A 24,444-nucleotide genomic window follows, 5' to 3' on the forward strand; every position below is an offset into this window, starting at 1 on the left:
GGCCCCTGTGCGGACCTGGGGCCCCAGGCGGGTGCAGAGACTTCCCGGTCCACAGCAGGGCTCGCTGCACGAGGAACGGCCCTGCCCGCATGAGCCTGGTGCTCCGGGGGCTCCGGGGCAGGTGGGCCACAGCTGGGGAGCTGACGACCCTTCCCGGTCCCCGGGGGGCCATCCTTGGCGGGAACCTGCAGCCTCTTAGGCGGATGAGGGTTTGTCCAGGGAGAAGCTCCCCACCCTCCGCTCTCTCCTAGTGCTTTGGAGCTGGGTGGAAAACCGAGTTTACGAAGAGACGGAGATCCTGAGACGTTCACCAAGTTCGCACCGAGTTCAGACTCCATCTTGCCATTCGTTACTTCATTTATGCAATCAACAAATATTGATCGACTATTCAGCACAGGGGGCTGGCGGCCGTTCTCCCGCAGGGACACAGCCGTGAATGGGCCGGACAAAGTCACCGAGCCGTGGTGTCTACGTTCTAATGGGGAGTCGGTCCACAAGCAGTTAAACAAACAGATAAAGAAGGTGATTTCAGATAGCACCAAGCAGCAGGAAGAAAATAAAGCTGGATGATAAGAGAGACCTTGATGGGTGGGGGCAGGAAGGGACGCACAGATTTTATGCATGGGCAAGAGAGGGCTTTCTGAGGACGTGACGTCTGATCTGAGTTCTGGATGATAGGAATTAGCTAACCCTGCCAAGGTCAGGGCGCAGCCCCTTGCAGGCAGAGGGGACGGCTGGTGCGAAGGCCCTGGGGTAGGACCGGCATGGCAGGTGTGCGGACGGTAAGAAGGCCCACGTGACCGGTTGTTGGGAGCAAGTGAGGAACCGCGGGCTCGGAGGCAGGGGGTGAGCCTGGCCCAGGTCAGCCTGGGCTTTAAGATATTTGAGTTCCGTCCAAAAGTACAGCAGGAAGTCATTGGAGGGTTTTTGCTTGGTGGTTGCTGTGTTTTAATCGACTTGATTTTTTTTTTTAATTTTTTTTTTTTAACGTTTATTTATTTTTGAGACAGAGAGAGACAGAGCATGAATGGGGGAGGGTCAGAGAGAGAGAAGGAAACACAGAATCCGAAACGGGCTCCAGGCTCTGAGCTGTCAGCACACAGCCCGATGGGGGGCTCGAGCTCATGAACTGTGAGATCATGACCCGAGCCGAAATCAAGAGTCGGATGCTTGGACCTCCCAGGCGCCCGCATATATTTTTAAAAGTAAACTCTACCCCCGACGTGGGGCTCTTACTCACGACCCCCAGATCAAGAATCACTTGCTCTACTGATGGAGCCAGCCAGGCACCTCTGCGGCTTTGCATTTTGGACTTAGATCTGTGATCCGTTTTGAGTTAATTCGGGAGGGTTTGAATTAATAGAGTACCTCTGATTAAAGTTTGTCTGGGATTCCTGTGGACCGTGGGGGTGGGGAAGGCAGAGGGAGGCGGCAGTCACAGCCTCCAGGACGAGGGATGGATGGTTGGTCCCAGATGGTCACCCCCCAGTGTGGGGGGTCGGGCCAGACGCCCCCGCAGCCAGGAGGAAAGAGAAGCCGGTTCATTCCCTGGCCTCCTGCCGTGTGCGGCTCAAGGGGGCCCTTCTGGCCCGGGGTCAGAGACACGGTGAGTTGCCCTCAATACAGCAGGCTGAGTGTGGACCCAGCACGGGGACCAGTGGAGACAGACAGAGGGCCACTCTCCCAGACCCGTTAGCCCTCTGCAAACACAGCCCTTCTCCCGGATGTGGATTCCACTTGGGTTCAAGAGTTTTGCTGGGGACGTAAAACAACGGGGCAATCAAACAGAAGAAAGCCACAGTGGACAGGGACATTGGTCACGGGGGGGGGGGTCGGCCCCCACGTTTGTCATGCACGGAGAGGGGCTCTGCCCCCCAGGCTGTGGGTCTGGGCAGAGCCGGGCCTTCTGTGGGGTCTGCTGGGCGGGGAAGTCATCTCAAAGGCAGACCGGCTGTCCCCGAGGGGAGGAGGGGGCATTGGGGTGGGGAGAACGAGGAGACCCTCGACAGCTCTGACCGAGGGCCTGCAGTTGAGGACATCTGGGGACTCGGGGCGGTGAAGGCTGGAGCCCAGGAGCGGCTTCACGTCGGCATCACCCTGTCCCCTCCTGTTCAGGGCCGGCTCTGCTGTGGGTGTCCCAGAGATGGCCCGAGGCCCGGCCCCAGGTGCCCTGGGCTGTCCCAACCCTGCCGCCCTCAGCCTCCCAGACCCCGGGCCTGGGGCCCACGTGGCCCCTTGGGGTCCTTCCAGGATGGCCGGGGTCCACGGGGCCGCCCTTGCCCGGGGCTCCCTCCGCAGGAATGGGGACCCACGTTTCAGTTCGTCCAGCCCCTTCCCGGCAGGAGTGAGTCCTGGGCTCTCCTCGCTGTGCCGCCCACGAGCTGCGTGTCGTCCGGCGAGTTTTCTACCCTCTTCAATATGTCTCCACCTGTAAACTAGGAATTATGTCCTTTTTTTGGCAAGGAACGTCTTGGGGTTAATCGAGATGTCACCAGAGTGCCCATCATATACTTACAGTAGGTGCTTAATAAACAGGAGGAGTCTTTCACAGTGCTAATGTTTACAATGTTTTACTTTAAGAAAGTTAAGTTTGGGGCGCCTGGGTGACTCAGCCAGATGAGATGAGAGAGACAGAGCCCCACAACTGCGGGGTGGGGTGGCCCCCCGAGTCTGGAGGCTTCCTCGGGCCAGAAGCTGTCTCGGAGGGGGCACCGCGATCTGGGGGGCACGTCTGGGGACAGGGGTGGGGTGGCCCGGGTCGTGCCCGAGAGCGGTGGCTGGAGGAAGGAGGCCTCCCGCAGCTGCGGAGCCCCCTTTGGCCCTTTTCTCTCCCTGGGGACAGTTGGGGACGGTGTCACTCAGTTGTCTGAGGCTGGAAGTACCTGAGGGGATGGGGGGGAGGAGGGACCGGACTGGAGGTGGGGGCCATCAGGTCAACGTGGGGGCCCCCATGTCCCCATATTCAGAGCCCACCAGAGTCCCAGGGAGGCTGGCTTTCCTGTCCCTGAGCTGTCCCACCCACACCGTCCTCCTGCCCGTGTGACCCAGGCAGGCTCGGGGCTCCCACGCCACCAATGCGTCTGGCGGCTGACCTCTGGCGGGTGACACGGGGCCTGCAGGGCTCCCGGCGCCCTGGACTGGGACTGCTGGTGTGTGGGGAGGACCCCCCCCCCCACCCAGTGCTTGTCCTCTGTGCCCCCCGGGAGGGCCGCATGGGGACCCGCACCAGCCTCCGCGCAGCGGTGCACGGTGGGCGCATGCGTGGTTGCACGGGGACCTCCCTCCCCACCCCTGCATCTTCCTCTGGCGCTGGGGCAGGGGGAGCCGCTGGAGGGGGCAGGGCGGCTGAGCCCCAGAGGGCTTGGAGCTGGATCCCGCCTGGTCTGCGGGGCCCTCTTCCCTGCAACTTCCACGATGTATCTGTCTGTTGCTCTCTGTGTCGCTGGTCTCACTCCGCCCAGAACAAAAGCACGGAAGCTCCGGTAGGACCTGGGATCGGTGACACAGGTAGGACAGTACGGTCACCAGCGAAGGAGCCCCGGGACAGGCAGCGATCCCGGCGGGTGGATGGGCTCCCTCCCCGTCGGTGAACCACGCCCCGGGTCGAGAAAACACCCAGATGGTCGTCTGGAGGACGAGCATCGGTTCCGGCCCATCTCCAGGCCGTGCTCCCGATGGTGGCTGTCGCCTGCCGCCTGCTGGTCTCTGTCCACAGCGCTCTGGCCCGCCCTCCTCCCATCCACCCCTCCTCCAGACGCCGCCCTCCCTCTCCCTTCTAATGACCCAGAGGCCCAGGGCTCAGAAACTCCAAACAGAACAATCACTGTTAGGCGGTAGGCCAGCGCAGATGGCTCCCTTCCTTCCCTCCCTCCCACCTTCCTTCCTTCCCTCCCTTCCTTTGTTTCCTTCCTTCCTTCCCTTGTTTCCTTCCTTCCTTCCCTTGTTTCCTTCCTTCCTTCCCTTGTTTCCTTCCTTCCTTCTCTTCCTTCCCTTGTTTCCTTCCTTCCTTCCCTTGTTTCCTTCCTTCCTTCCTTCTTTCCCTTGTTTCCTTCCTTCCTTCTCTTCCTTCCCTTCCTTCCTTCCTTCCTTCCTTCCTTCCTTCCTTCCTTCCTTCCCTTGTTTCCTTCCTTCCTTCCTTCCTTCCTTCCCTTGTTTCCTTCCTTCCTTCCTTCCTTCCTTCCTTCCTTTCCTTGTTTCCTTCCTTCCTTCCTTCCTCCCTCTCTTCTCTCTTTCTTTCTCTCTTGGGGAGAGTTGTTAGCAATAATACTCTCTTTTTTGACTATCCAGTAAAAAATGTTCAAAAACAAAAATGCCCACAGAAGCCAGTCTCTTTCCCCAAATCTTGCCCTGAAGAAGGATCTTCTGGAAGCCACGCATCTCCATAACCCCCTCTTCCTTCCTCCCTTTCTCTTCAGTTAATTAAGCAAATATTTATTGATGACTTGGCTCCTTCTCCGTGTCCTGGGGACACCTGTGGGGACAGAGAGGCAGTTGACAGGAAAGGAAGCCCAAGTGCAGCGTGGGGGCCCAGGGGACGGGAGGCACTCCCTGCAAAGCTGTGTTTAGGAGCCAAAGGGTGCCCCACTGCCCATTTTGGGGGATGCACAGTGGGCACTCTCACCCCGGCACAGCCTGGTGCCTCCCTTCCCTTTGGGGACCTCACGGTTCTCCTTCGCCCTCCCCACACCCTGGGTGGAAAACAATGTGGACGTTTCACAGAGGCTCAGAGCAGGTGAGGCCCTTGCCCAAGGTCGTAGACTGTTAATGAGAGCACTGAGGGGTGCCCGGCCTGGCCCCTGCCCTTGGACAAGTTCATCACCTGCCTGTGTGTGCTCTCCTTATCTGTCAGATGGGGGCATTAACAATGTGTATCCTGTGAGCTCATGGGGAGGGGCTTAGGAGCCCAGATCCACATCAGCTCTCCTTGTCTGAATGCAAAGGCGTCCTTCCAGAAAGGCTCTACCGGCCTCACCCAGCTGACTAGCAGATAGCTGTCAGGAGGGAGGTTCAGTGACTCAAGAGTCCACAAAGCTCGTGGGCGGCACAGCGAGGAGAGCCCAGGACTCACTCCTGCCGGGAAGGGGCTGGACGAACTGAAACGTGGGTCCCCATTCCTGCGGAGGGAGCCCCGGGCAAGGGCGGCCCCGTGGACCCCGGCCATCCTGGAAGGACCCCAAGGGGCCACGTGGGCCCCAGGCCCCGGGGTCTGGGAGGCTGAGGGCGGCAGGGTTGGGACAGCCCAGGGCACCTGGGGCCGGGCCTCGGGCCATCTCTGGGACACCCACAGCAGAGCCGGCCCTGAACAGGAGGGGACAGGGTGATGCCGACGTGAAGCCGCTCCTGGGCTCCAGCCTTCACTGCCCCGAGTCCCCTCTGCTTCTGAGCCCAGGTCCGGTCGGGCTCGTCCCCCAGCACGGAGGCCGAAGGTGACCTCCGAGCCCACGTTTTCCCGTGGCCCCCACGTGGCAGCCTGGACTCTGGCTGGGGTCAAATCCTGGCCCGAAGGGGCAGAGGGAGGTGGTGGCTCCCACCGCCTGCCCAGCCCGGCCCCCACCACCCATCTCTCCGGGACGAGCTGGGTGCCAGGTTCGCTGCCCACCCCTCAGGCCGGTCCGGTGTCCCCCACGGTGCCCTTGGCTGGGTCCAAACGGGACCTCAGGCAGTGGCACTGATCCCTCATTCCCTCACCCCCCTCTCCTCCCTCAGGACACAGGATCTGGCCCCAGGGCTGTTGAGCATCTCTGGCCCGAGGGACCCTGTGCAGGTGGAAGCCAGACTCCCGCCTCCGCATCACCACGGATGGGGCTGCCACGGCCCATTGTAACAAACGTCCCAATCCACACTGGCTTTCCGGCTGCCAGATTTAGCAAATCAAAGTATAGGACTCGCACTGAAATCCGGACTTCAGATAAACGGCAACTAATTAGTGAGTCTGTCCCCCCCAGTTTCTGGCTCCGAAGTCGGAAGGGGCCATGGATTGGTTTCCCCCCTCTAATGTCTGAATCCATGAACGGCCAAGAAGAGGGGGAGGGAGGGTCCTTATTGGACACCCACCCATCGGTGCTAAATTATCATAGGTTCCCTGGCCTGGGAAGGGTCCCCGGAGCAGGGGTTTCCCACCGGGGACAGCCCAGGATCTCAGCAGCCCCCACCACCCTGCGAGCACCAGGCCGGAGGCTCATCCCTGCACCAGAACTGGTCCTTAATCCAAGAGCCCTGGTGGCGGGCAGGCACTCTAGCTGCAGCCGGCAACTGGACGCCAGGGCCACACTCCGGTCGGTTCTGTGACTGGGGAGACTGGGAACGTGGCACAGAGGAGACGCCTGCTTCTTCTCCAGGAGACACATCTGTGAGGTTAACAGGGCAGGCGGCGCGAAGCAAGGCAGGGGCTCCCGGCCACCGTGCAGATAGCAACAGCCAGCTGTCCACAGTCCAGACGGGCCTCTGTGCCCTTTCCAGACGGCCCCCTCCTCGAGGCCCAAGGACCGTCTGGCTGCTGAGCTCCCAGGAGGTCCGAGGGGTGTGACCTCCCCCCACCGCCCGGGCCCAGCTCAGGGCTGCCTATAAAGCTGGCCCGGGCCCGGCCCTCCGCACACCGGGCTGGGACCCTCGCCGAGCCTCCTCGGGGGACGCGTGCGCTCTGACCCCCGCCCCCCCATCCCCGGGCGGCACCATGAGGCCCCTGTGGCTGTGCTGGGCGCTCTGGGCGCTGTCCCTGACGGGCCCCGGGGCCGCCCTGACCGGGGAGCAGGTGCGGGCCAGCCTGCTGCGGCAGCTGGGCCTGCGCGAGGCGCCCGTCCTGGACCGGCGCGACGTGGAGGGGCTGGTCACCCCGGCCCACGTGAGGGCCCAGTACGTGGCCCTGCTGCGGCGCAGCCACGGCGCCCACTCCCGCGGGAAGAGGTTCAGCCAGAGAGTCCGAGGTGAGGTCCCCCTCCCGCCGCAGCCCGGTGCTCGTTGGGAGCGGGGAGGCCGAGGCCGGCGGGCCCGTCCCGGGGCGGCCGTCGTGGGGCGGGGGGCCCGGGCTCCACGGGACCGTGAGCGTGGCTGCGTCCGGGGCCCTGGGCTCCGTCTGCACCAGGGGCCCCACTGGCAGAGGCGAGGCAGGAACGACACCCTCGTGGGTGCAGAAGCCCCGTGGGAGGAGGGGAGACAGAGAAAGGGGACTTGGGGTTAGTGACAGGGAGGATGGCCTTGGCCGGTCAGGCGCCTGGAGGCCTGGGGACGAGGAGGCTCGTCCTGAACGCCCTGCAGAGCTGACCGCTGGCGGCCACGTGGCCCATGGTCAGGTGGTCCCACCGTCGGCCCGGAGCCTCAGGCGTTGGGGACGCGGGGCCTGGTGCCTCTGGGGAACAGGAGCTGGCGACAGGCCCCAGGCGCCTCCTCCTCCGGTTGGGGACATTTCACTGGCAGGAGCCCCTCAGGCAGGGAGAGGAGAGGAAGTCGGGGCTCTTGCCCTCCCTCCTGGAAAGGCCACTCTCGGCTGGTGACCGCAGATTTCCACGGTGGCTCTCTGCCTCCCTCTCTCCGCTGGCCCTCCCACTTTAGCTGAGCCCCTTCGCCTAAAGAAGGCTGCGTGTCGGGGCGCCTGGGGGGCTCAGTCGGTGAAGCGTCTGACTCTCGGTTTTGGCTCAGGTCGTGATCTCGGGGTTCGTGGGATCGAGTCCCACGTCAGGCTCTGCGCTGTCAGCACGGAGCCTGCTTGGGATTCCCTGTCTCCCTCGCTCTCTGCCCCTCTCCCTCTTGCACTTGCTCCGTCTTTCTATGAAAATAAACAAATAAACTTTAAAAAAAAAAGGCGGCTGTGCAGGTGAGGCCCCGCCCCCACCTCTCCCCGCCTTCCTGGGGGATTCTGCTCGCTGGCTCTGGGCCCCGCCCCTCCCAGCTGGCCCGACCTGCCTCCTGACCCTGCTCCCGTCCCCAGAGGTGGCGGGCAGGTTGCTGGCGGCCGAGGCCTCCACGCACGTGCTGGTGTTCGGCATGGAGGGGCGCCTGCCCCCGAACAGCGAGCTGGTGCGGGCCGTGCTGCGCCTCTTCCAGGAGCCGGTCCCCAAGGCCGCGCTGCGCAGGCTGGAGCGGCTGTCCCCGCACGGCGCCCGCGCCCGCGTCACCGTCGAGTGGCTGCGCATCCACGAGGACAGCTCGAACCGCACCTACCTGGTGGACTCCAGGTGGGGAGGCCGTGGCCGGGCTAGCCAGTGGGGAGAAAGGGGAGCCCAGGGGGGCCCAGGTCGGCAGGGTGGGTGGGGGTGGGTGGGGGATTGGGGGGGAGGGCTGTTGGAGGGGGGAGGGGGAGGGTGGGCCCCGAGGGGGGGAAGGGGGAGGGGGAGGGGGCTGGAGGGGGAGAAGGGGAGGGTGGCATGTGGGCCCAGTGTGGGGGGGGGGGGAGAAGAAAGGGAGGGGAGGGGGAGGGGGCAGGCTCCCCCCAGGGGGTGTCCCCAGCCCCAGCTCAGGCCCCCGTCTCCACGGGTGTCGCAGGCTGGTGTCCCTCCAGGGGAGTGGCTGGAAGGCCTTCGACGTGACCGAGGCCGTGAACTTCTGGCGCCAGCTGGGCCGGTCTGGGCAGCCGCTGCTGCTGCAGGTGTCCGTGCAGAGGGCGCACCTGGGCCCGCGGGCCTCGGGCGCCCACACGCTGCTCCGCTTCGCGTCCCAGGGCCAGGAGGGCACGGGGCAGGGCGAGCCCCAGCTGGAGCTGCACACCCTGGACCTCGGGGCCTACGGGTAGGCGCCTGGGCCCTCGGGGGCCCCCACGAACGGGCGGGTTGGCGTGGGGTCTCCCAGGGGCGCCGTGGGAATCAACGGACGCGGGGTTTCCCCCCCTCCCGGGACTAAGGTCACGTACTGCGCAGGGTCTGGTGATTGGTGGTTCCCCGTCCCCGGCGCAAACCCCAGCCTGTGCAACGTGACGAGAGCTGGCGGTGAATCTCCCTCCCGGGTGCCCCCCACCCCCCACCCCGTGAGCTCAGCTGACCTGCGCCCCTCCCGTGCCCGCAGAGCTCAGGGCGACTGTGACCCCGAGGCGCCGGCGGCGGAGGGCGCCCGCTGCTGCCGCCAGGAGACCTACGTTGACCTGCGGGGCATGCGGTGGGCCGAGAACTGGGTCCTGGAGCCCCCGGGCTTCCTGGCCTACGAGTGTGTGGGCGCGTGCCAGCAGCCCCCGGAGCCCCCGACCTTCAGGCGGCCGTTCCCGGGGCCGCGACAGTGCGTCGCCTCGGAGACGACCTCGCTGCCCCTGATCGTGGGCGTCAAGGAGGGCGGCAGGCCCAGGCCCCAGGTGGTCAGCCTGCCCAACATGAGGGTGGAGAAGTGCAGCTGCGCGTGGGACGGGGCGCCCGTGCCCAGGAGGCTGGGGCCTTAGGGCTGGCCGTGGCCTCCGATGGACTTGCCTGTGTGTGCATCCGGGCATCGGGACAGCTGGGGACTAAGGACTGCTGATGGCCAACGCCGGGCCATCTACTGAGCTCAGAATTCACTTCCTGTGTCCATTCAGCTCATCTCCTAATTTTTCTGCCCAGGGTCACAACTCCCGTGCTTTGCTCTGGTCATTCACTGCACATCCCAAGCACTTACCTCTGTCAGTTCCCAAACCGTCACTGTCTCCTCGTCCCCTCACTGGGTCTGGGCTCAGCTCTGTGGAAAGGGCCTACGTGGTCCGGTCAAGTACGGGTTATGCATTTCCAACCCGGATTGTAAGGGCATAATCTAATAAACAAATGAAACACGTTTTATTCTGTATTTCTCTATTTTCCCCGGAACCCCAAGGGAACAGAAAGTTCTATAGAGATTAGGTCAACCTGCTTAGAAAATCAAGGAAGGAGCTGAGCAACACAGGAAGCTAGGATTGAAACACATTGAGCCCTGTGTGTCTGTCCTCTTACAATCGAAACAGACATCTTTTTGTCGTGGTGGACGCCCTACGGTTCTGGGCACAGCAAGCCGGCTTTGTTTCAATTCTACTTGCTACAAAATAAAAAAGTCTGTGATGAAAATCATCAGTCGCACAAGCCTGTAGGTCACTCCTTTAGATTTAGGGGCACATGAGGGGAGCACCTCTGGAAAACGTTGGCCATGACAATTTATTTTTTATCATTTTTTAATGTTTATTTTTCAGAAAGAGAGACAGAGACAGAGTGTGAGCAGGGGAGGGGCAGAGAGAGGGGGAGACCCAGAATCTGAAGCAGGCTCCGGGCTCTGAGCTGTCCGCACAGAGCCCTAAGCAGGGCTGGAACTCAAGGACTGTGAGATCGTGACCTGAGCCAAAGTCGGATGCTTCACCGACTGAGCCACCTGGGGGCCCCAGACAATTTAGAATGCCCAGATTATAGGGGCTGTTAAGCTGTGACTTTGTCGCAGGATCCTAGCCAGGACACCTTAATTCCTAGCCGGTCTGCACAGCACTAATTAGCTCTGAATTCCACACTCTGCAAACCCCTGTTTCCTTCCCCATCAAACAGAACGATTCCTGACTCCCATATACTTACTGGAGATTTAAGCACCCCCCACACTGTCTGATCCATAACAGGGGCTGTGGTTAGTTACCTCAACACACCCTCTCACCCATTTGGCCTTCTCTTGATTTTGAAATGAACTTAACCTACTGAAAATAAAACTTAGAAATCCCTTCGCTGTGAAGTCAAAGACCCTGACGTTTCTGCTTTTCTTTTTTTGGTCAGTGGGTGGCTTCACCATTCTAATTACAGAGATTAGTTACAACCAGGCACTTGCTGGGGTGCCCGGGGGGCTCAGTGGGTTAAGCATCGGGCTCTTGATCTCAGCTCAGGTCATGACCTCACAGTTCTTGAGTTTGAGCCCCGCCTGGGGCTCTGCGCTGACAGTGCAGGGCCTGCTTGGGATTCTCTCTTGGTCTTTCTCTGCCCCTCCCTGTCTTGTGCACGTGTGCCCTCTCTCTCTCTCTCTCTCTCTCAAAATAGATAAACTTAGAACCAGGCATTTCCCTGGACCCTTCAGCACAGACCAGGCAGGTGCTGGTGGCATTAATTGAGGCAGGGAGGCAGTGGGGACATGCAGGAGAGGGGTGTGAAAGGAGGTCTGATAAGTCTGGGTAGGTGGGGGGGGGGGGAGACATCCAGCCAACACCCCCCCCACCCCCATCACCTTGGGGGGGGATCAAGTGTGAGGCTCTGGGCAGCGGAGGTAAGAGCAGGAAAGGATAGATGTCCACACACTTGCAGGGCAGAGCGCAGGGGCTGAGCGGGCCTGGGTGAGCGCAGGGGTGAGTGGACCGGGCCGAGCGAACCGGGGCTGAGCGGGCCAGGGCTGAGCGCAGGAGTGATTGGACCGGGCGGAGGGACCAGTGCCGAGAGGACCGGGGCCAAGCGCAGGGGTGAGTGGACTGGGCTGAGCGGACCGGGGCCGAGCTCAGGGGCGCAGGGCCGAGATCAGGGGCCCTCTGCAAACTCCAGGAAATAACTAGTGGGGGCGGGAGCGGGGTGGGGAGAAGGAGGAGGCCAGATGGGACGGAAAAGACCCCTCAGGGAAGCAACAGGAGACACCCGGACCCCAGCCCAGCGCAGGGAGCCACAGGCCGGGGCTCAGGTCAGGGTCACGGTGTTGCGTAGGGAGATAAGATAGCGCCTTTATCGCTGCAACCACAGAGGCCCGGAGGCGGAGGAGGCCGGGGCTGCAAGGGCACACGCCATCCAGGTCTCCCTCCCCAGCGGGACCCCCAGAAAGGCCCCAGGAGCAGCCACCCCCGCGCCCCGAGACCCCTGGACCCCTGGACCTGCGCCCCCTCCCCCCGCGGGGTGGCCCCGGGTGCGCAGGGGCGGGGTCGGGTTCCGGGCGCAAGTCCCGGGGCGGCGCGCGGCCGGGAGGGGGCGGGGGCGGGATCCGAAAACTGGGTCCGCGGTGCGCATGTGCGGGAGGTGCCCGGAGTTTCACTTTGAAACTTTTCGGGGGCGGGACCCGCCGGTCAGGTGCAGCCGCCGCGCGGGCGCCGCAGGTACGGTGGGCAGGGGCGCCGGGTCGGGGTCGCCCGCAGCCCTCCCGGGGCCGAGTCCAGGGTCCCGGCCCGCGCGGACTCCCTCTCCGGGCAGGGCGGGGACGTGCTTCTCTAGCTTCCCCGCAGCCGTCTTGGACCGCCCCGCCCCCCCCTCCCCCCGGGCCTTCGCTGGGGGGCTGACCCGGCCGGACGGGGAGCAGGAGCGCAGCCGGGGAGGGGGTGGCTCTTCCTTCTAGGACGCCCCCCCCCGGGGGGGTCAGGTGGGAGCCACTGGGCCCATCCCTCGGTGACCCCTGCCCGCGGCCCTGCTGGAGTCCAGGGAGGCCGGGGTGTGGGGGGAGGGGGCCTTGCAGGGAGGGGAGGAGGAGGAGGAGATCTCCACCTGGAAACCCAAACCACCGGGTTCGGGGACCTGATAAGACGACGGGCTACCTGAGACTCCGGGGCGGCCTGCACGTCCCAGCCCCGGGTGGGGCGGCCGCTGGCGCAGGACTTGCCCGGGGGGGTGATTGACCAGACGACCTCGAGCTTCCTTCCAGGCCCAGGAGTGCCTGCGCGCTACCCCCGCGGTGTCCAGGCTTCGCGGTTAAGCCAGGGGGCTGTGCCCACCAGTGCAGCCCGGGGCACAAGGGGGCAGGGGAGGGAGACCCGCCTTTCTGAGGCCCTGGCTCCTGCTCCGACAGGGCTGAGGCCGTGGGGGATGGGGACAGACTCCAGATCATCCCGAACCCGAGAAACAACCCGTATTGTTTCTCCTTTCCCTTCCAGCCGCCCCGCATCACTGTCTTCCTCCCTCCTCCCCTCCCTCCGGACACCTGTCACAGCCCTGAGTCGCTTCTGCCTCCACGTGGGCGTGAGCACCACCTCTTTGTTCAGTGTTGGGGCAAAGGTCTCCCTGGCTGTTCCCTGGGCTCTAACAGGGGAAAAACCTGGACCGGGTGCTGACCTTGTGTTTCCCATTGGCTGGAGGAGTGACTTAAAATAAAAGCCAGGAGCCTTTGGGTGCTCACGGACCAGGCGCTGGGCTGAGTGCTTCATGCACAGGGTCTCAGGCGTGGGCCTCCCAACAGCCCGGGTTAAGAGAAATACCACCGCCCTGCTTCACAGGGATGGAAGTCGAGGCACTGAATGTGTAAGCCGCTGTCTGAGCCCAAACTCCAGGGCTGCTCGGTATCTGCTGGGCGCGCTGCCTCCCACTGTAGCCAAAGGCTGGGCCGTTTTCTTGACGCTCCAGGGCTGACATCTCCGGAGGTGGACAGCTGTCCAGGTTCCTGGGTTCCCCCCCCCCGCCCCCCCGTTGTGTTTCCTTCACAATCTTCTGCGTCTGGGAGCTCCGAGTCCGCTCCTCCCGTGGTGGAGGGACCCGGGCTGCTTGTGGTCTTGTTATTGTAACAAAACCGGAAGATCTGCGATGATAAAAATACCCTGAATTTGTGTGGGGCCTTTTTGTAAGAACTGATGATGCTCACGCACCTGGTGCTACGTTCCGGCGTTTCCGGAAGGAAGGGGGAGGTGGTCAGGTGTGCTGTGTGGGCCGGTCCTTGCTGGACACACGTGGGCCGTGGGTTAGCGCTGTGGCAAGTGGGAGACCAGCTGCTGGACCCAGCCCTCCCTCCCAACGGCCACGGCCAGGCTCTGGGGTGCACCTGGGCTGAACTTCGAGCTGGGGACCCGAGTCACCTGCTCCAGGGGCTGCGGGGCCTCCACGGTGACTGTGGCTTTCCTGCCCTCACGTTGGTGGTGGAGAAGCCTCTGGCAGGCATAGATACGTGCTAGGCACTCACATAGGTCTGTCTACGCACACAGGGAGGACTGCACATCCATGAAGGAGGGCCTCCTCCCCAGCCCGCGAGGCTGCCCTGTGCTGGCTGTGTCCCCAGCGTCCTGTTGGGGAAAGTGCAGGGGAGCTGGCCCTGGAGGGAGCGCGACCTTTCAGCAGAGTTTGGACGCCATGCGTGTCCAGCGCAGGGACAGTCCACGATCGAGCTGAAAGGTCTGAGAGAGACCACCCCCCTCCAAAGCTGTGCCCTCCCCCGGAAGGGGGCTGGCTCTGGGGAGCCCGGAGGCCCCCCCCGACCAGGCTGGCAGTCCTTGCTGGCCGACCTGGCCAGTTCTTATCGGACCGTGTAAAACCAGCCGGGGAGCCAGTTTGGCAGGAGGGAAGGGACCCCGAGGTGTGCCCGGGGTGGAAGGGGGTACAAGGGAGACGAGCCTCGGGGGGCTTCCTCCCAGGGGCCCTCTGCTCTGCTCAGCCTCAAGCAGCATCGGCCAGGGCCGCCCGCCCCCAGTAGCCACTCCTTTCCAGGGACAGTGCTCCCTCTGTGAGCATTTTATGGGCGTGATTTTTCCTTTCCACTTTACCTTTCAAGCCTTCCCTGTTCTGCTGTGTCCCTTTTCCTGATCCTGGCCCTCGGGTAGCAGCTGCCCTTGGGGAGGCCCTTACCGGGGGCCCATAGCCACCCGTGCTTCTGTGGAGTGGACCTTCCCTGGGCCCAGCGGGGCCTCGAGCCAGAGGTCAGGCTGCTGATGCTGGAGGAGGAGAGAGGGGCAGGCAGCACAGAGGAGCGCCCAGAACCAGTTTGGGTGGTGGTGGGGGATGGGGGGGGGAGCTGGGCGGGGGAAGCAGGGTGGAAACACCAAAGGCTGCATGTGAGGCCCTGAGTTCAGAGGCTTGGGGCGGGCGGGAGCCAAAGCGGAAAAGGCAGCTCCTGGTGACTCTGCGTTCCTTCAGGGAGGCCTGGAAAGGCCGTGCGGCCCGGTCCTGGGGTCGGGAGAGCCCAGCAGGAAGTGAGTGGCAGGCCTGAGGCAGCTTGGGAGGCGGCCGGGACTGTTCCTGTCTCTGCCGGCACTGCCTGAGGACCTCGCCCAGGGACTCGCCCGCAGTCCTTCCTTCCCTGGGCGTCTGGTATGTGTGAGGCCGGACAGGGGTTGGGGGGGGGGGCAGGCGCTGGCCTCACAGCGTCAGGCCGGGCGCTCTGTCGGGGGTGGTGCCGCTGGGCGACCCTTAAAGCAGGGAAACCAAGATCTGCCTCCCAGAGGTAGTCTTTGTGAGTCTGTCGACGGCCACCAGCTCCGTGGCTGTGGCGTCACATCGTCCGGCCATTGCCAAACCTCTCATAAGGGGTGAGAGAGTGACTCAGGCTCCTGGGTCATCCTCCCATGCCCTTGGAGCTGCCTCTACCTGCTTCCTGCAGTCCATCCTGTGTGTGTGTGTGTGTGTGTGTGTGTGTGTGTGTGTGTGTGTGAGTGTGTGACATTGTCCCCAGCCAGCCCGTCCCGGGGGTCGAAGTGGCAGTCACCACCCCAGCCGCATCGCCAGGTAGTCCAAATATCTCCGTCCCTTTTCTTCTGGTCCCCAAGATTTTTGTCCCCGTGGCAGGTTAGAGATAGCAGACCTCGCAGAAGTCCCCTGACAGACGAGTCGGAGCTTGAGGAAGGGTTGCTGAGTTATCGCTCCCGGCTCTCCAGCCACAGACGGTGTGAGGGGGCGCTAATTCGGGGGCCTTCGATGACAGGGACAAACACTGGTGGTTTCCTAGCTTCCCGGGGCTCCCAGAAGCCTCAGAAAGGAAAGGTCTACGAGTAGCCTGGAGTAACCTGGAGTCGTATTTGCTTTGAAAAGGCCGGGCCTTCCTGTTAGACTGGGAAGGTGGGGGGGGGGGGGTCCCCGGGAGGGCGGGGGTGTGCCCCTCCTTCCCGCCCGCTTCCACCACCCCCCCTTGCCCTTTCTTGCTGCCCCTTCAGGGCCCTCCTGGAGCTGACATGTGTGTGCGTATTTGGATGGACGTCCCTTCCTCCTGATTTGTTTCTTCCTGCGTCTTCGTCTTTCCCACCTTTATCTCCCTCGTTTCTGTCCCCTGACTGTCCCCCCGAGCCCCCAGGGGCTCCCCGGGGAGGACTTTCCTGGCAGGAGCTCAGGCACCTCTTAGGAGGCAGGCCCCTGTCCCCCCACCTCCCTCCCTGCTCTGTCCTGATGAGCTGTCCACCGGGCCATCTGACCCTTGGGACTGTTCCCACAATGGGGCTATTCTCCTGGGCTCTGCCAGGCACGCGGGGCCCGGTGCCCGCCTCTCCCTGATTGCTTGCTGCTGGCTCCCAGCGCCCAGCGGCCCCTGTGCCCACCTCGGGCCCTGCCAGTGCGGGTGGGGGACCCTCCGGGGACCCCTGGCCCTGACCGTCTGCCCGGTTTGCTCTCCAGGGAGAAGGGGCACGATGAACAACTCCCTGATCCTGGAGCTGTGGCGGTCCAAGGCGGTGTCCGTGCGTGAGCGGCTGGGCATCGGGGACCAGCCCAACGACTCGTACTGCTACAACACGGCCAAAAACAGCACCGTGCTCCAGGGGGTCACCTTCGGGGGCGTCCCCACCGTCCTGCTCATAGACGTCAGTTGCTTCCTGGTGAGTCCCCTCCTGAATCGTGTCCCCCCCCTCTCCCCCCGGGCCTTCTGGAAAACTCAGGTATGGGATCAGGCGTGCCCGAGTTCACACATCACCTCTGCCCCTCGCCTGCTGTACCCCGGGGAGCCGCGCTCTGCGGGTGGAGAACACGCAGCTGTCCCTCTGGTCACAGAGTCAGCCTGTCGCGTGGTGAGGCCCGTGGAAGGGGTCAGTCCACAGGGACCAGAGGCATGGGCTGGAATAGAGTGGCCGCACCTCCCAGCTTAGAAATGTCACCTCCTGTCCCCCGCTGGGTCCTGGGCCTTTTAGGGGATCAGTTGCGGAACAGAGGACACAGCTGGGGAAAGGCCCACCTTCGCGGCCTTCGGTGGCTCAGACCTGCCTGTTCCCAGGGGGTCCCCCGGTTTGCAGTACGCTGTTCTCCCCTGCGGGTGGTTGGGTGGGATTCCCGGGGGCCACGGGGCCCCTTCTTGTGTTCCTGCCCGTGGGGTGGCCATACCTCCTGCTGAGGGTATAAATGAGTAGCTCATGCTGGGGAGGGGGGTGTCCCCAGGACTTAGATCCGCCCTGTTGCCCCAGGGTTTGCCTCACAGTGGCACCTTAGAGGCTGGCATGGGAACCCACCTGCCACTCACGTCGCTTTCACGAGAAAGGGCTTTGTGGGGCACCCAGGGGGTTCAGTCGGTCAACCGTCCGACGCCTGATCTCGGCTCGGGTCCTGATCTCACGGTTCGTGGGTTCGAGCCCCACAGTGGGCTCTGTGCTGATGGGGAGGAGCCTGCCTGGGATTCTGTCTCCCTTTCTCTCTGTTCCTCCCTGGCTCATGCGCTGTCTCTCTCTCTCTCTCTCTCTCTCTCTCAAATAAATAAACTTTAAAAAACATTTACGAGAAAGGGCTTTTAGGTTCCAGACAACCCGTTTCTTGGAGTCCACGTGTAGGTTGAGAACACCAGCCTCGGGTGACAGGGGGTGGGGGGGCCCGGGGGTGCGCCGGGTGACGCCGAGGGCCGGTGGGAGTAACGAGAAGGGACGCTGGAGAGTGAGGGTGGACACGGCTGCAGGGGCGCCGGCGAGGGGAGCTGGGTGTTTATCAGGGGACGTGGTGGGTGCACACGTGAGCCAGAGCGGCCAGGAGAACGCGGGCGCACGAGACACACACCCCAAGAAGGCAGCAGAGGGGGCGGCGGGGTGGGGGGGGGCGCTTGCCGGACCGCCTTCAGCTTTGTCCCGAGACGTGACTCACCTGCCTCCGGGAATAGCCACCAGCTTCCCCGCCCACCTGGAGACGGTCCCGAAAGGGACGCGGCCCCCGTGGGGTTCTGGCCTCTGCATTCCCTTTAGGGAGACAAAACCACATGTAAAAGGTCAGTTCTGGGCGCCTGAGTGGCCCAGTCGGTTAAGCATCTGAGTCCTGATTTCGGCTCAGGTCATGATCTCTGAGTTCGTGGGTTTGGGCCCCACATTGGGGAGCCTGTTTGGGATTCTCTCTCTCTCTCTCTCTCTGTCTCTCTCTGCCCCTCCCCCGGTTGCTCTCTCTGTCTCTCTCTCAAAATAAATAAATAAACCTTAAAACAAAAAAGCTTAGTTCCTAAAAAAATAAGTAAATAAAGTAAAATGAAAATAAAATGAAAATAAAAAATAAAATGAAATAAAATAGAATGAAATGAAATGAAATGAAATAAAATAAAAATAAAAGCCTGGTTTGTGACCGAGGCCGGCAGGGGTAGGCGAATTGAAAACGGCTCTGTGTCACCCTCCCTGACCCTTGAAGGGCGGGGGTCTGTCCAGGCAAGACGGGGTCTGAGGACGGCCAAGGTGAACGCGGAGGAGGTGGTGTGGAGCTTACAGATTTTACAGCTGGACGGGGTTTAGAGCGGTCGGCTGAGGGCCCCAGGCTGTGGAGACCGAGCTGCCAGGGTCCAGGCTCCTCGGTGGGCACTGTCCCCCCTCCAGGCTCCGTGCTGGCGTCCTCGGGGCTTGCCTGGGGGAGCACCCGGCTCGGCCTGGGGGAGCTCTGCTTCCTCGCTCTGTAGTTAAGTGCAGTTCTGTGTAAGAGGAAGGAAGCGGGTCCTGGGCGGCTGTGAGGCCTGGTCTCGCCTTCCTGCTCAGGAGCACCGAGGGCTGATCAGTGCAGGGTCGGGGGGTGGGGGTCCTGGCCGTTGCTGCCCTGAGAGCGAAGAGCGGGGCCGATGCTCGTGGCGAGGAGGGCGCCGGGGCCAGCTCAGGGCCGGGCTCGTGGCCTCTGTGCCCTGGCATCGGCGACAGGCGCTCGTGAAGACGGTGGGCAAAGCGTCGGATGGTTGAGCTGTGTGGCCTCGGGCGGCTCGGTGCCCTCTCTGGGCCCTTGTAGCCCTGCTGGGTTCAGGCTGGTGGGCTTTGCCCCTAAGGCGGGTGTCTCTAATGAGAAGTCACTTTACTTGGTTTCTTTTCTCCTGTCAGTGTTTGATCTTGGTGTTTTCCATCATAAGAAGGAGATTCTGGGATTATGGCCGTATCGCCCTGGTGTCAGAAGCAGACAGGTAACCAGGACATGTCACCTCGAGAGCGTGAGTGTGTGTGTGTGTGTGTGTGTGTGTCACTGGGACGGGGCTGGGGGCCCACGCGTGATGCTGACACTCCGTTGTGTTCACTGAGCACATCCGTCCGCCAGGCCTGGGTCAGAAGCCGTCTCTCCTCACCACAGGTGCCTCTCCCACGGCCGTGGCCGTGGCCGTGAACCTTGTTGGAGGAAGTCTAGTTGCTTTACACACTCGGGGCTTTCGTTTTCAGCTGAGAGGGATGCCACCCTTCTTCCTCACCCTGAATGTTGAAAGAGTGTCCCTTCTCTGACATGAGTTAGCTGGGGGCTGGGGGCGAGGAGAGCCCCCGGGGAGCTGCTCCTGTCCCCGCTCAGGGTCAGCGTGGGCTGGTGGCCCTCACTCGGCCAGCGTCGGGTGAGTCTGGTGCAGCAGGGACCCCCTTGGCTGGACGTCACCTGGGCTCCGGTGGCTCACGACTCCTCAAGGGGGGACCGTACTCTAGGTCCGCACCCTGGCGTCTCCAGCCCCGGCTGGCTGTCGCACGGCCTGGGACCTGGTGTCAGATGCAGGACAGGAAGCAGTGGGGGGAGACACCCCTGTGGCCAGGCTCCCCCCACCGGGCCGCCCGGCTTCCCCAGGCCGACCTCCACCCTCGCTGCACAGGCGTTGGACCGTGGTCTCTGTGCGAGGCACGGGCCGCGTCGCTGCGAAAGCTCCCTGCCGCCTCCTGCCTCCTGGGTCCTGGCGTTTGCGAAAGCCCGAGGGTGTTCACCTCGCCCCGAGGGCTTCTTGGGAGCCTTAGACAGTTTTGGGGGGGACTCTGGGGACGTGATGTGTTTGTGGCACCCCGAGTCCCAGGAGGGGCCGTGCACTGGAAAGGGACTGAGCCTGTGAACCCCAGGAGGCCCCGCTTCCTCCCTGGCTACAAGGCCGGGGTCAAGTCCCCACCTTCTGGGGCTTCTCTCCTCCTGTCCCCTGTCCCCCGCAGGGCACCCGGAAGGTCATATGAGAGAGCTGCCTGTGAAGGCTTTGAAGGTCAAGGTTCTTCCTGTCTTCTGCCCCTGCGAGTGAGGTTTTGGAATCGGTTCTAGAAAACTGGAAGTGAAAATGAACACAATTCACACACCTCAAGCAACCCCCCGCACACAGGGCAGGGGAGGGGAGCCCCCCCCGCCAGCATTCAGACGCCCGCGCTCCCATTTTCTCGTCCCTGAAAGTGGGGTGCAGCTTGCCATCAATGGCGGTCACACTTCAGTCTTTCTCATCGGTTCATAAGATTATTATGTCCCTTGCAGCCAGTGGTGGTGTCGATTTGATAAAACGAGGTTAATCTGACGTCCCGGGAGACGTATCGCAAACGTCAACAGTCTGAAGTCCCCTTGGGTGGGCCCGGAGCCGAGGCCCCAGGGTGCGGGGCGCGGGGACGGCCTGCCAGTGCCCTGACCCCTTGTCACCCGGCCCACGTAACGCGGGGGTTTCGCGTCTTGCACGCCCAGGTGCGGTCGCCGCCCTGGTGGGTGTGTTTCACGGGCTGAGTTAGATCTTGTCCCAGACTTGGAGGAAGGCCGCAGCTTTGGTCCCGGGCTCTAAGGGATGGCGGAATACCGGACGGAGGTTTTCAGACTTCGAAAAAGGATTTCCTGGCATTTTTCCCTTTTGTGTTCCCAGCGACTCCAGGTTCCAGAGACTGTCATCGTCGTCCTCTTTTGGGCAACAAGATTTTGAAAGCGAGCTGGTTGGTATCGACTGGACAGGCGTGGCTGTGGCCGTGGTGGGGGCGGGGCAGGGCAGCCGGGTACCGTTTCGGGGGCCGACTTGGCCCCCCGCGTCCTGAGTGGCAGGTGCTGGTGGTGAGCCCCCTGGACTTGGGACGGACCGCAGGGAGGATACAGTGGGGAGGCCCAGGGGGTGACATGGGGTTAACTCTGAGGCAGGGGCTCCCGAGTCCCCTGTGGTCCCAGCGCTCGGCTCTGATCACACGCAGGGATCTGTGTGACGGTTCATTGCTGACGTGCCTGCTGGCGGCGAGTCAGAGGTGGGCGCCCCAGCCGGGTTCCCCGGCACCTGACCCTGAGGAGGTGCCCAGCGGGCCGGGGTCCAGCCCAGCTTTGGGGGCGGAGGGGTTACGATCAAGAGACGCGATGGACAGTCAGCCGACAGACCCTCTTCCCTCCAGAGTCCCACCTGGGGGGGGGGGGGCTGTCCCATCCGTGAGGCTTGTTTCCTTGTGTCCGTCCTGCGTCTTGGTCAGCACTGCGGGCAATCCAGCAGGACAGTTCCAGAACCGCTCTGAGCTCTCACCGGCTCTCGGTTCAAGTTCAGGCCTCGGCCCTGGAGCAAACTGTCAAAAGTTGAGAGGTTTTTACGAGCATTCCAGGCACAGGGTGCGTGTCCCAGAGGACTGGGGGCCGGTGGACTCTGTCGCCTTGGGGACAAGCCGTAGCCTTTGCTGGATTGGGGACAAAAGCGCTGCTTTTATATAACGGGGGGTTAGACGGTTAGTGACCGTCAGAGGAGGTGATTCTATCCGCCTCCCGGGGACAGAGATGCTCAAAGCTAATCCCTGATCTCTCCGTTCCCAGGGATGCTGTCCCTGGCTGACTGCCATCTTCCGCCTGCAGTGAGTACAGCGGGTGTGTGCGTGAGTGTGGGTGGGTGTGTTAGCGGGTGGGCGCGCGTGTCTGCCTGTCTTTCCTCGGGTGGCTTTGCCTCTGCGCTTGGCCAGCGAGGAGGAAAGGAGCCGGAATGCCTGACGCCGAGATGGGTCCCTAGATGCTTCTGGGTTCGAGGCGGAGCCTCGTGTGGGGGCCGGGCACGCAGGTGGCCCACACGGCCTGCACAAGCCACTTTCCCCCTCGCGTTGGGCAGGGACGACCGCTCTTAGTGTCTAACACTGGCACAGCTGGAAGGAGGCTCTTCCGGGTCTTTGAGCGCAAAGCAGAGGAATGACGGTGGCTTTGCGCCTTCAGCTCCTCCGGTTCCAAGTTTCCTTGTTGCTAACGTTTGGGGCCCGTGGGGAGAAATCCTGTGAAGCTGGGGGCGGCTGGGAGCGGAGGAGGCGCGGTTTCGGAGGTGGTGAGAGAGGAGGGCCTCTTAGAATTGATGAAATGCGGTGGATGCAGGACGTCGGGTACGTCCCCCTCCCCGGGCCTCAGTTTCCACGACTGTAAGAGGGGCCCGGGTGACACAGCGGGAGAGGTGGGTCGGCCGGCCCCTGCCTGCCCACCACCGCGAAATCACGTCACTGGGACGCGTTTCCTTCTGACGCGGCAGGTCACTCCGAGCGCGGGTCCGTCGCACACAGAGAGGATTTTAGGTCTCCAGACCCTCCCCTGACACGTGCCCACGGCGGGTGCCCCTTGGGGGGCTGCGGCCTGTGGCCACTGTGGGGTGGGGCCCAGGCCGCTCCCCTCTCCCGGCGGTGGGGACCCCACTCAGCCTGGGTTGGGTGGGGCGGCGTGAGGCACGCTGCGTCGTCATTTCATGGTAACCCGCAAAGGCTGTTGGCAGATCTGCTCTGTACCCCCTCCTCCCTCCACCCCTCCTCCCCCATACCCCCTCCTCCCCCGACACCCGCTCCTCCCCACACCCCCCTCCTCCCCATAGACCCTCCTTCCCATACCCCTCTTCCCCTCCCCCAACGCCCCTTCTCCTCCCATACCCCCCTTCCCCTCCCCATACACCCCTCCCCTCCCCATACCCCCTTCCCCTCCTCCCAACCCCCCCTTACCCCTTCCCTCTCCCCATACCCCCCTTCTCCCCCATACCCCCTCCCTCTCCCCATACACCCCTTCTCCCCATACCCCCCCCTCTCCCCATACGCCCCTTCTCCCCCATACCCCCTTCCCCTCCCCATACCCCCCTTCTCCCCCATACCCCCTTCCCCTCCCCATACCCCCCTTCTCCCCATACCCCCTTCCCCTCCCCATACCCCCTCTCCTCCCCATACCCCCTTCCCCTCCCCATACCCCCCTTCTCCCCCATACCCCCTTCCCCTCCCCATACCCCCTCTCCTCCCCATACCCCCTTCCCCTCCCCATACCCCCCTTCTCCCCCATACCCCTTCCCCTCCCCATACCACCCTCCCCTCACCCCCTTCCCCTCCCCCCAACCCCTTTCTCCCCCATGCCCCCCTTCCCTCCCTGTACCTCCTTCCCCTCCCCCCAACCCCCCTTCCCCTCCCCATACCCCCCTTCTCCCCATACCCCCTCCCTCTCCCATACGCCCCTTCTCCCCATACCCCCTTCCCCTCCCCATACCCCCCTTCTCCCCCATACCCCTTCCCCTCCCCATACCACCCTCCCCTCACCCCCTTCCCCTCCCCCCAACCCCCTTCCCCTCCCCATGCCCCCTTTCCCTCCCCATACCCCCCTCTCCTCCCCATACCCCCCTCTCCTCCCATACCCCCTTCCCCTCCCCCAACCCCCTTCTCCCCCCCATGCCCCCCTTCCCCTCCCTGTACCTCCTTCCCCTCCCCCCAACCCCCCTTCCCCTCCCCATGCCCCCCTTCCCCTCCCCATACCCCCTTTCCCTTCCCCATACCCCCCCTTCTCCCCATACCCCCCTTCTCCCCTCCATACCCCACCCTGTTCCGTGCCCCACCCCCCCAGTTCCCTCTGCTGGCACAGGCATTTCTCTGGAGGGGGGCTGTCACTGGTACTCTGAGTGTCCTCACTTTGTCCCTGTAACACTGTATCAGACGCTGGGACTCCGCGTGTCCCCCGGTTTTGTCCCTGTAACACTGTATCAGACACTGGGACTCCGCGTGTCCCTGTAACACTGTATTAGATATGTTTTCAGTGTCCACTCCTTCCTGTCGCAGAAAGGATACTTTGACTGTTTTAAGGCCACAGTTGCGTTCTAACAGCTGCTCGCGGCCAGTGTCGCAGGTGACATTCGAAGCGTCCCCTCAGTTTCCTTGGCTTTGCCTTCCTGGCAAGACAGGGAGTCGGTCAGAGGTGTGTCTCCAGAAAACCTGTTGACGAAAGAAAGTCGGAAGTCGCCCGGGTTAGGTTTGGGCCCCCATCCTGTTTGTTTAGTGCGCACGGTTGGGGGCAGGGCAGGTACTTCCTGGCAGGCGATCGGGAAGCGCAGCCGGTGTGGTCAGGTGCAAAGCTCTGTCCTCCAGGTAAGCAGCACGCAGGGTGACGTCCGTCAGCAGGCTGGCTTCTGAGCATCCGCCCGGTGCCCGCCTGGCCTGGCGTGCCCCCCTCCCCGCCTGCCGTGTGGCCCGCGGCTCCCGCCGGTCTCCCACCTCTCGGATCTGCTTTGGTGCCGTGACACCCGCTTCTCTTACCACTGCCCGCGCAGAATTTTCCTGCTTTTCTGGAAGCCGGACCCTCAGGGAGACCCCCCCCCCCCTTTTCCCTCTGTGGCATTCTGACTGTCAGCGCCTGGAATCTTCCAGGTCCCCAAGGGGGCCGGAGCGTCCAAATGGGGCAAGGAGGAAAGGGTGGAGCCCCCGTGAGGCCAGCAGGACACAGGGAGGGGGCCGGGCGGCAGGGTGGGGAGCCCGGAACGATTGACGTGTTGACAGAAGCAGGAGGGGCTGCGGGACCTCCCCCT

General features: G+C 63.2%; 2 protein-coding genes and 1 long non-coding RNA gene across 6 annotated transcripts in view; 2 read left to right on the forward strand and 1 right to left on the reverse strand.

The window, feature by feature from the left end:
- The first annotated feature begins 6,625 nt into the window (after window positions 1-6,625).
- Window positions 6,626-9,478, forward strand: LOC124510303 (left-right determination factor 1-like). The gene is made up of 4 exons (XM_047077156.1): window positions 6,626-6,923; window positions 7,925-8,171; window positions 8,479-8,721; window positions 8,995-9,478. Exons 1-4 carry the CDS (start codon window positions 6,674-6,676, stop codon window positions 9,356-9,358), a joined length of 1,104 nt encoding a protein of 367 aa, XP_046933112.1. The 5' UTR covers window positions 6,626-6,673; the 3' UTR covers window positions 9,359-9,478.
- Window positions 8,389-13,231, reverse strand: LOC124510304 (uncharacterized). Its single transcript, XR_006961666.1, has 3 exons — window positions 12,395-13,231; window positions 9,571-9,702; window positions 8,389-8,893 (listed from the first exon to the last, which is right to left on the reverse strand). It is a non-coding gene; the product is annotated as an uncharacterized LOC124510304 (long non-coding RNA).
- TMEM63A (transmembrane protein 63A) overlaps window positions 11,877-24,444 on the forward strand; it is a 29,674-nt gene continuing 17,106 nt past the window's right edge. For 2 of the 4 annotated variants that reach the window (XM_047077154.1, XM_047077155.1), the window contains exons 1-6: window positions 11,916-11,962; window positions 14,694-14,867; window positions 16,161-16,360; window positions 18,800-18,879; window positions 20,548-20,614; window positions 21,462-21,499. In XM_047077154.1, coding sequence (XP_046933110.1) covers window positions 16,175-16,360; window positions 18,800-18,879; window positions 20,548-20,614; window positions 21,462-21,499 — 371 coding nt within the window. In that variant the 5' untranslated portion in view covers window positions 11,916-11,962; window positions 14,694-14,867; window positions 16,161-16,174. Of the gene's footprint in view, window positions 11,963-14,620; window positions 14,868-16,160; window positions 16,361-18,799; window positions 18,880-20,547; window positions 20,615-21,461; window positions 21,500-24,444 lie in introns of those variants that run through there. The other 2 variants (XM_047077152.1, XM_047077153.1) reach the window with 2 other exon arrangements.

This window comes from Lynx rufus, unplaced genomic scaffold, assembly GCF_022079265.1.
Source record: "Lynx rufus isolate CCGP_SWC_20201006 ecotype Redwood Valley unplaced genomic scaffold, mLynRuf1.p SCAF_15, whole genome shotgun sequence".
NCBI classification, from domain to species: Eukaryota; Metazoa; Chordata; class Mammalia; order Carnivora; family Felidae; genus Lynx; species Lynx rufus.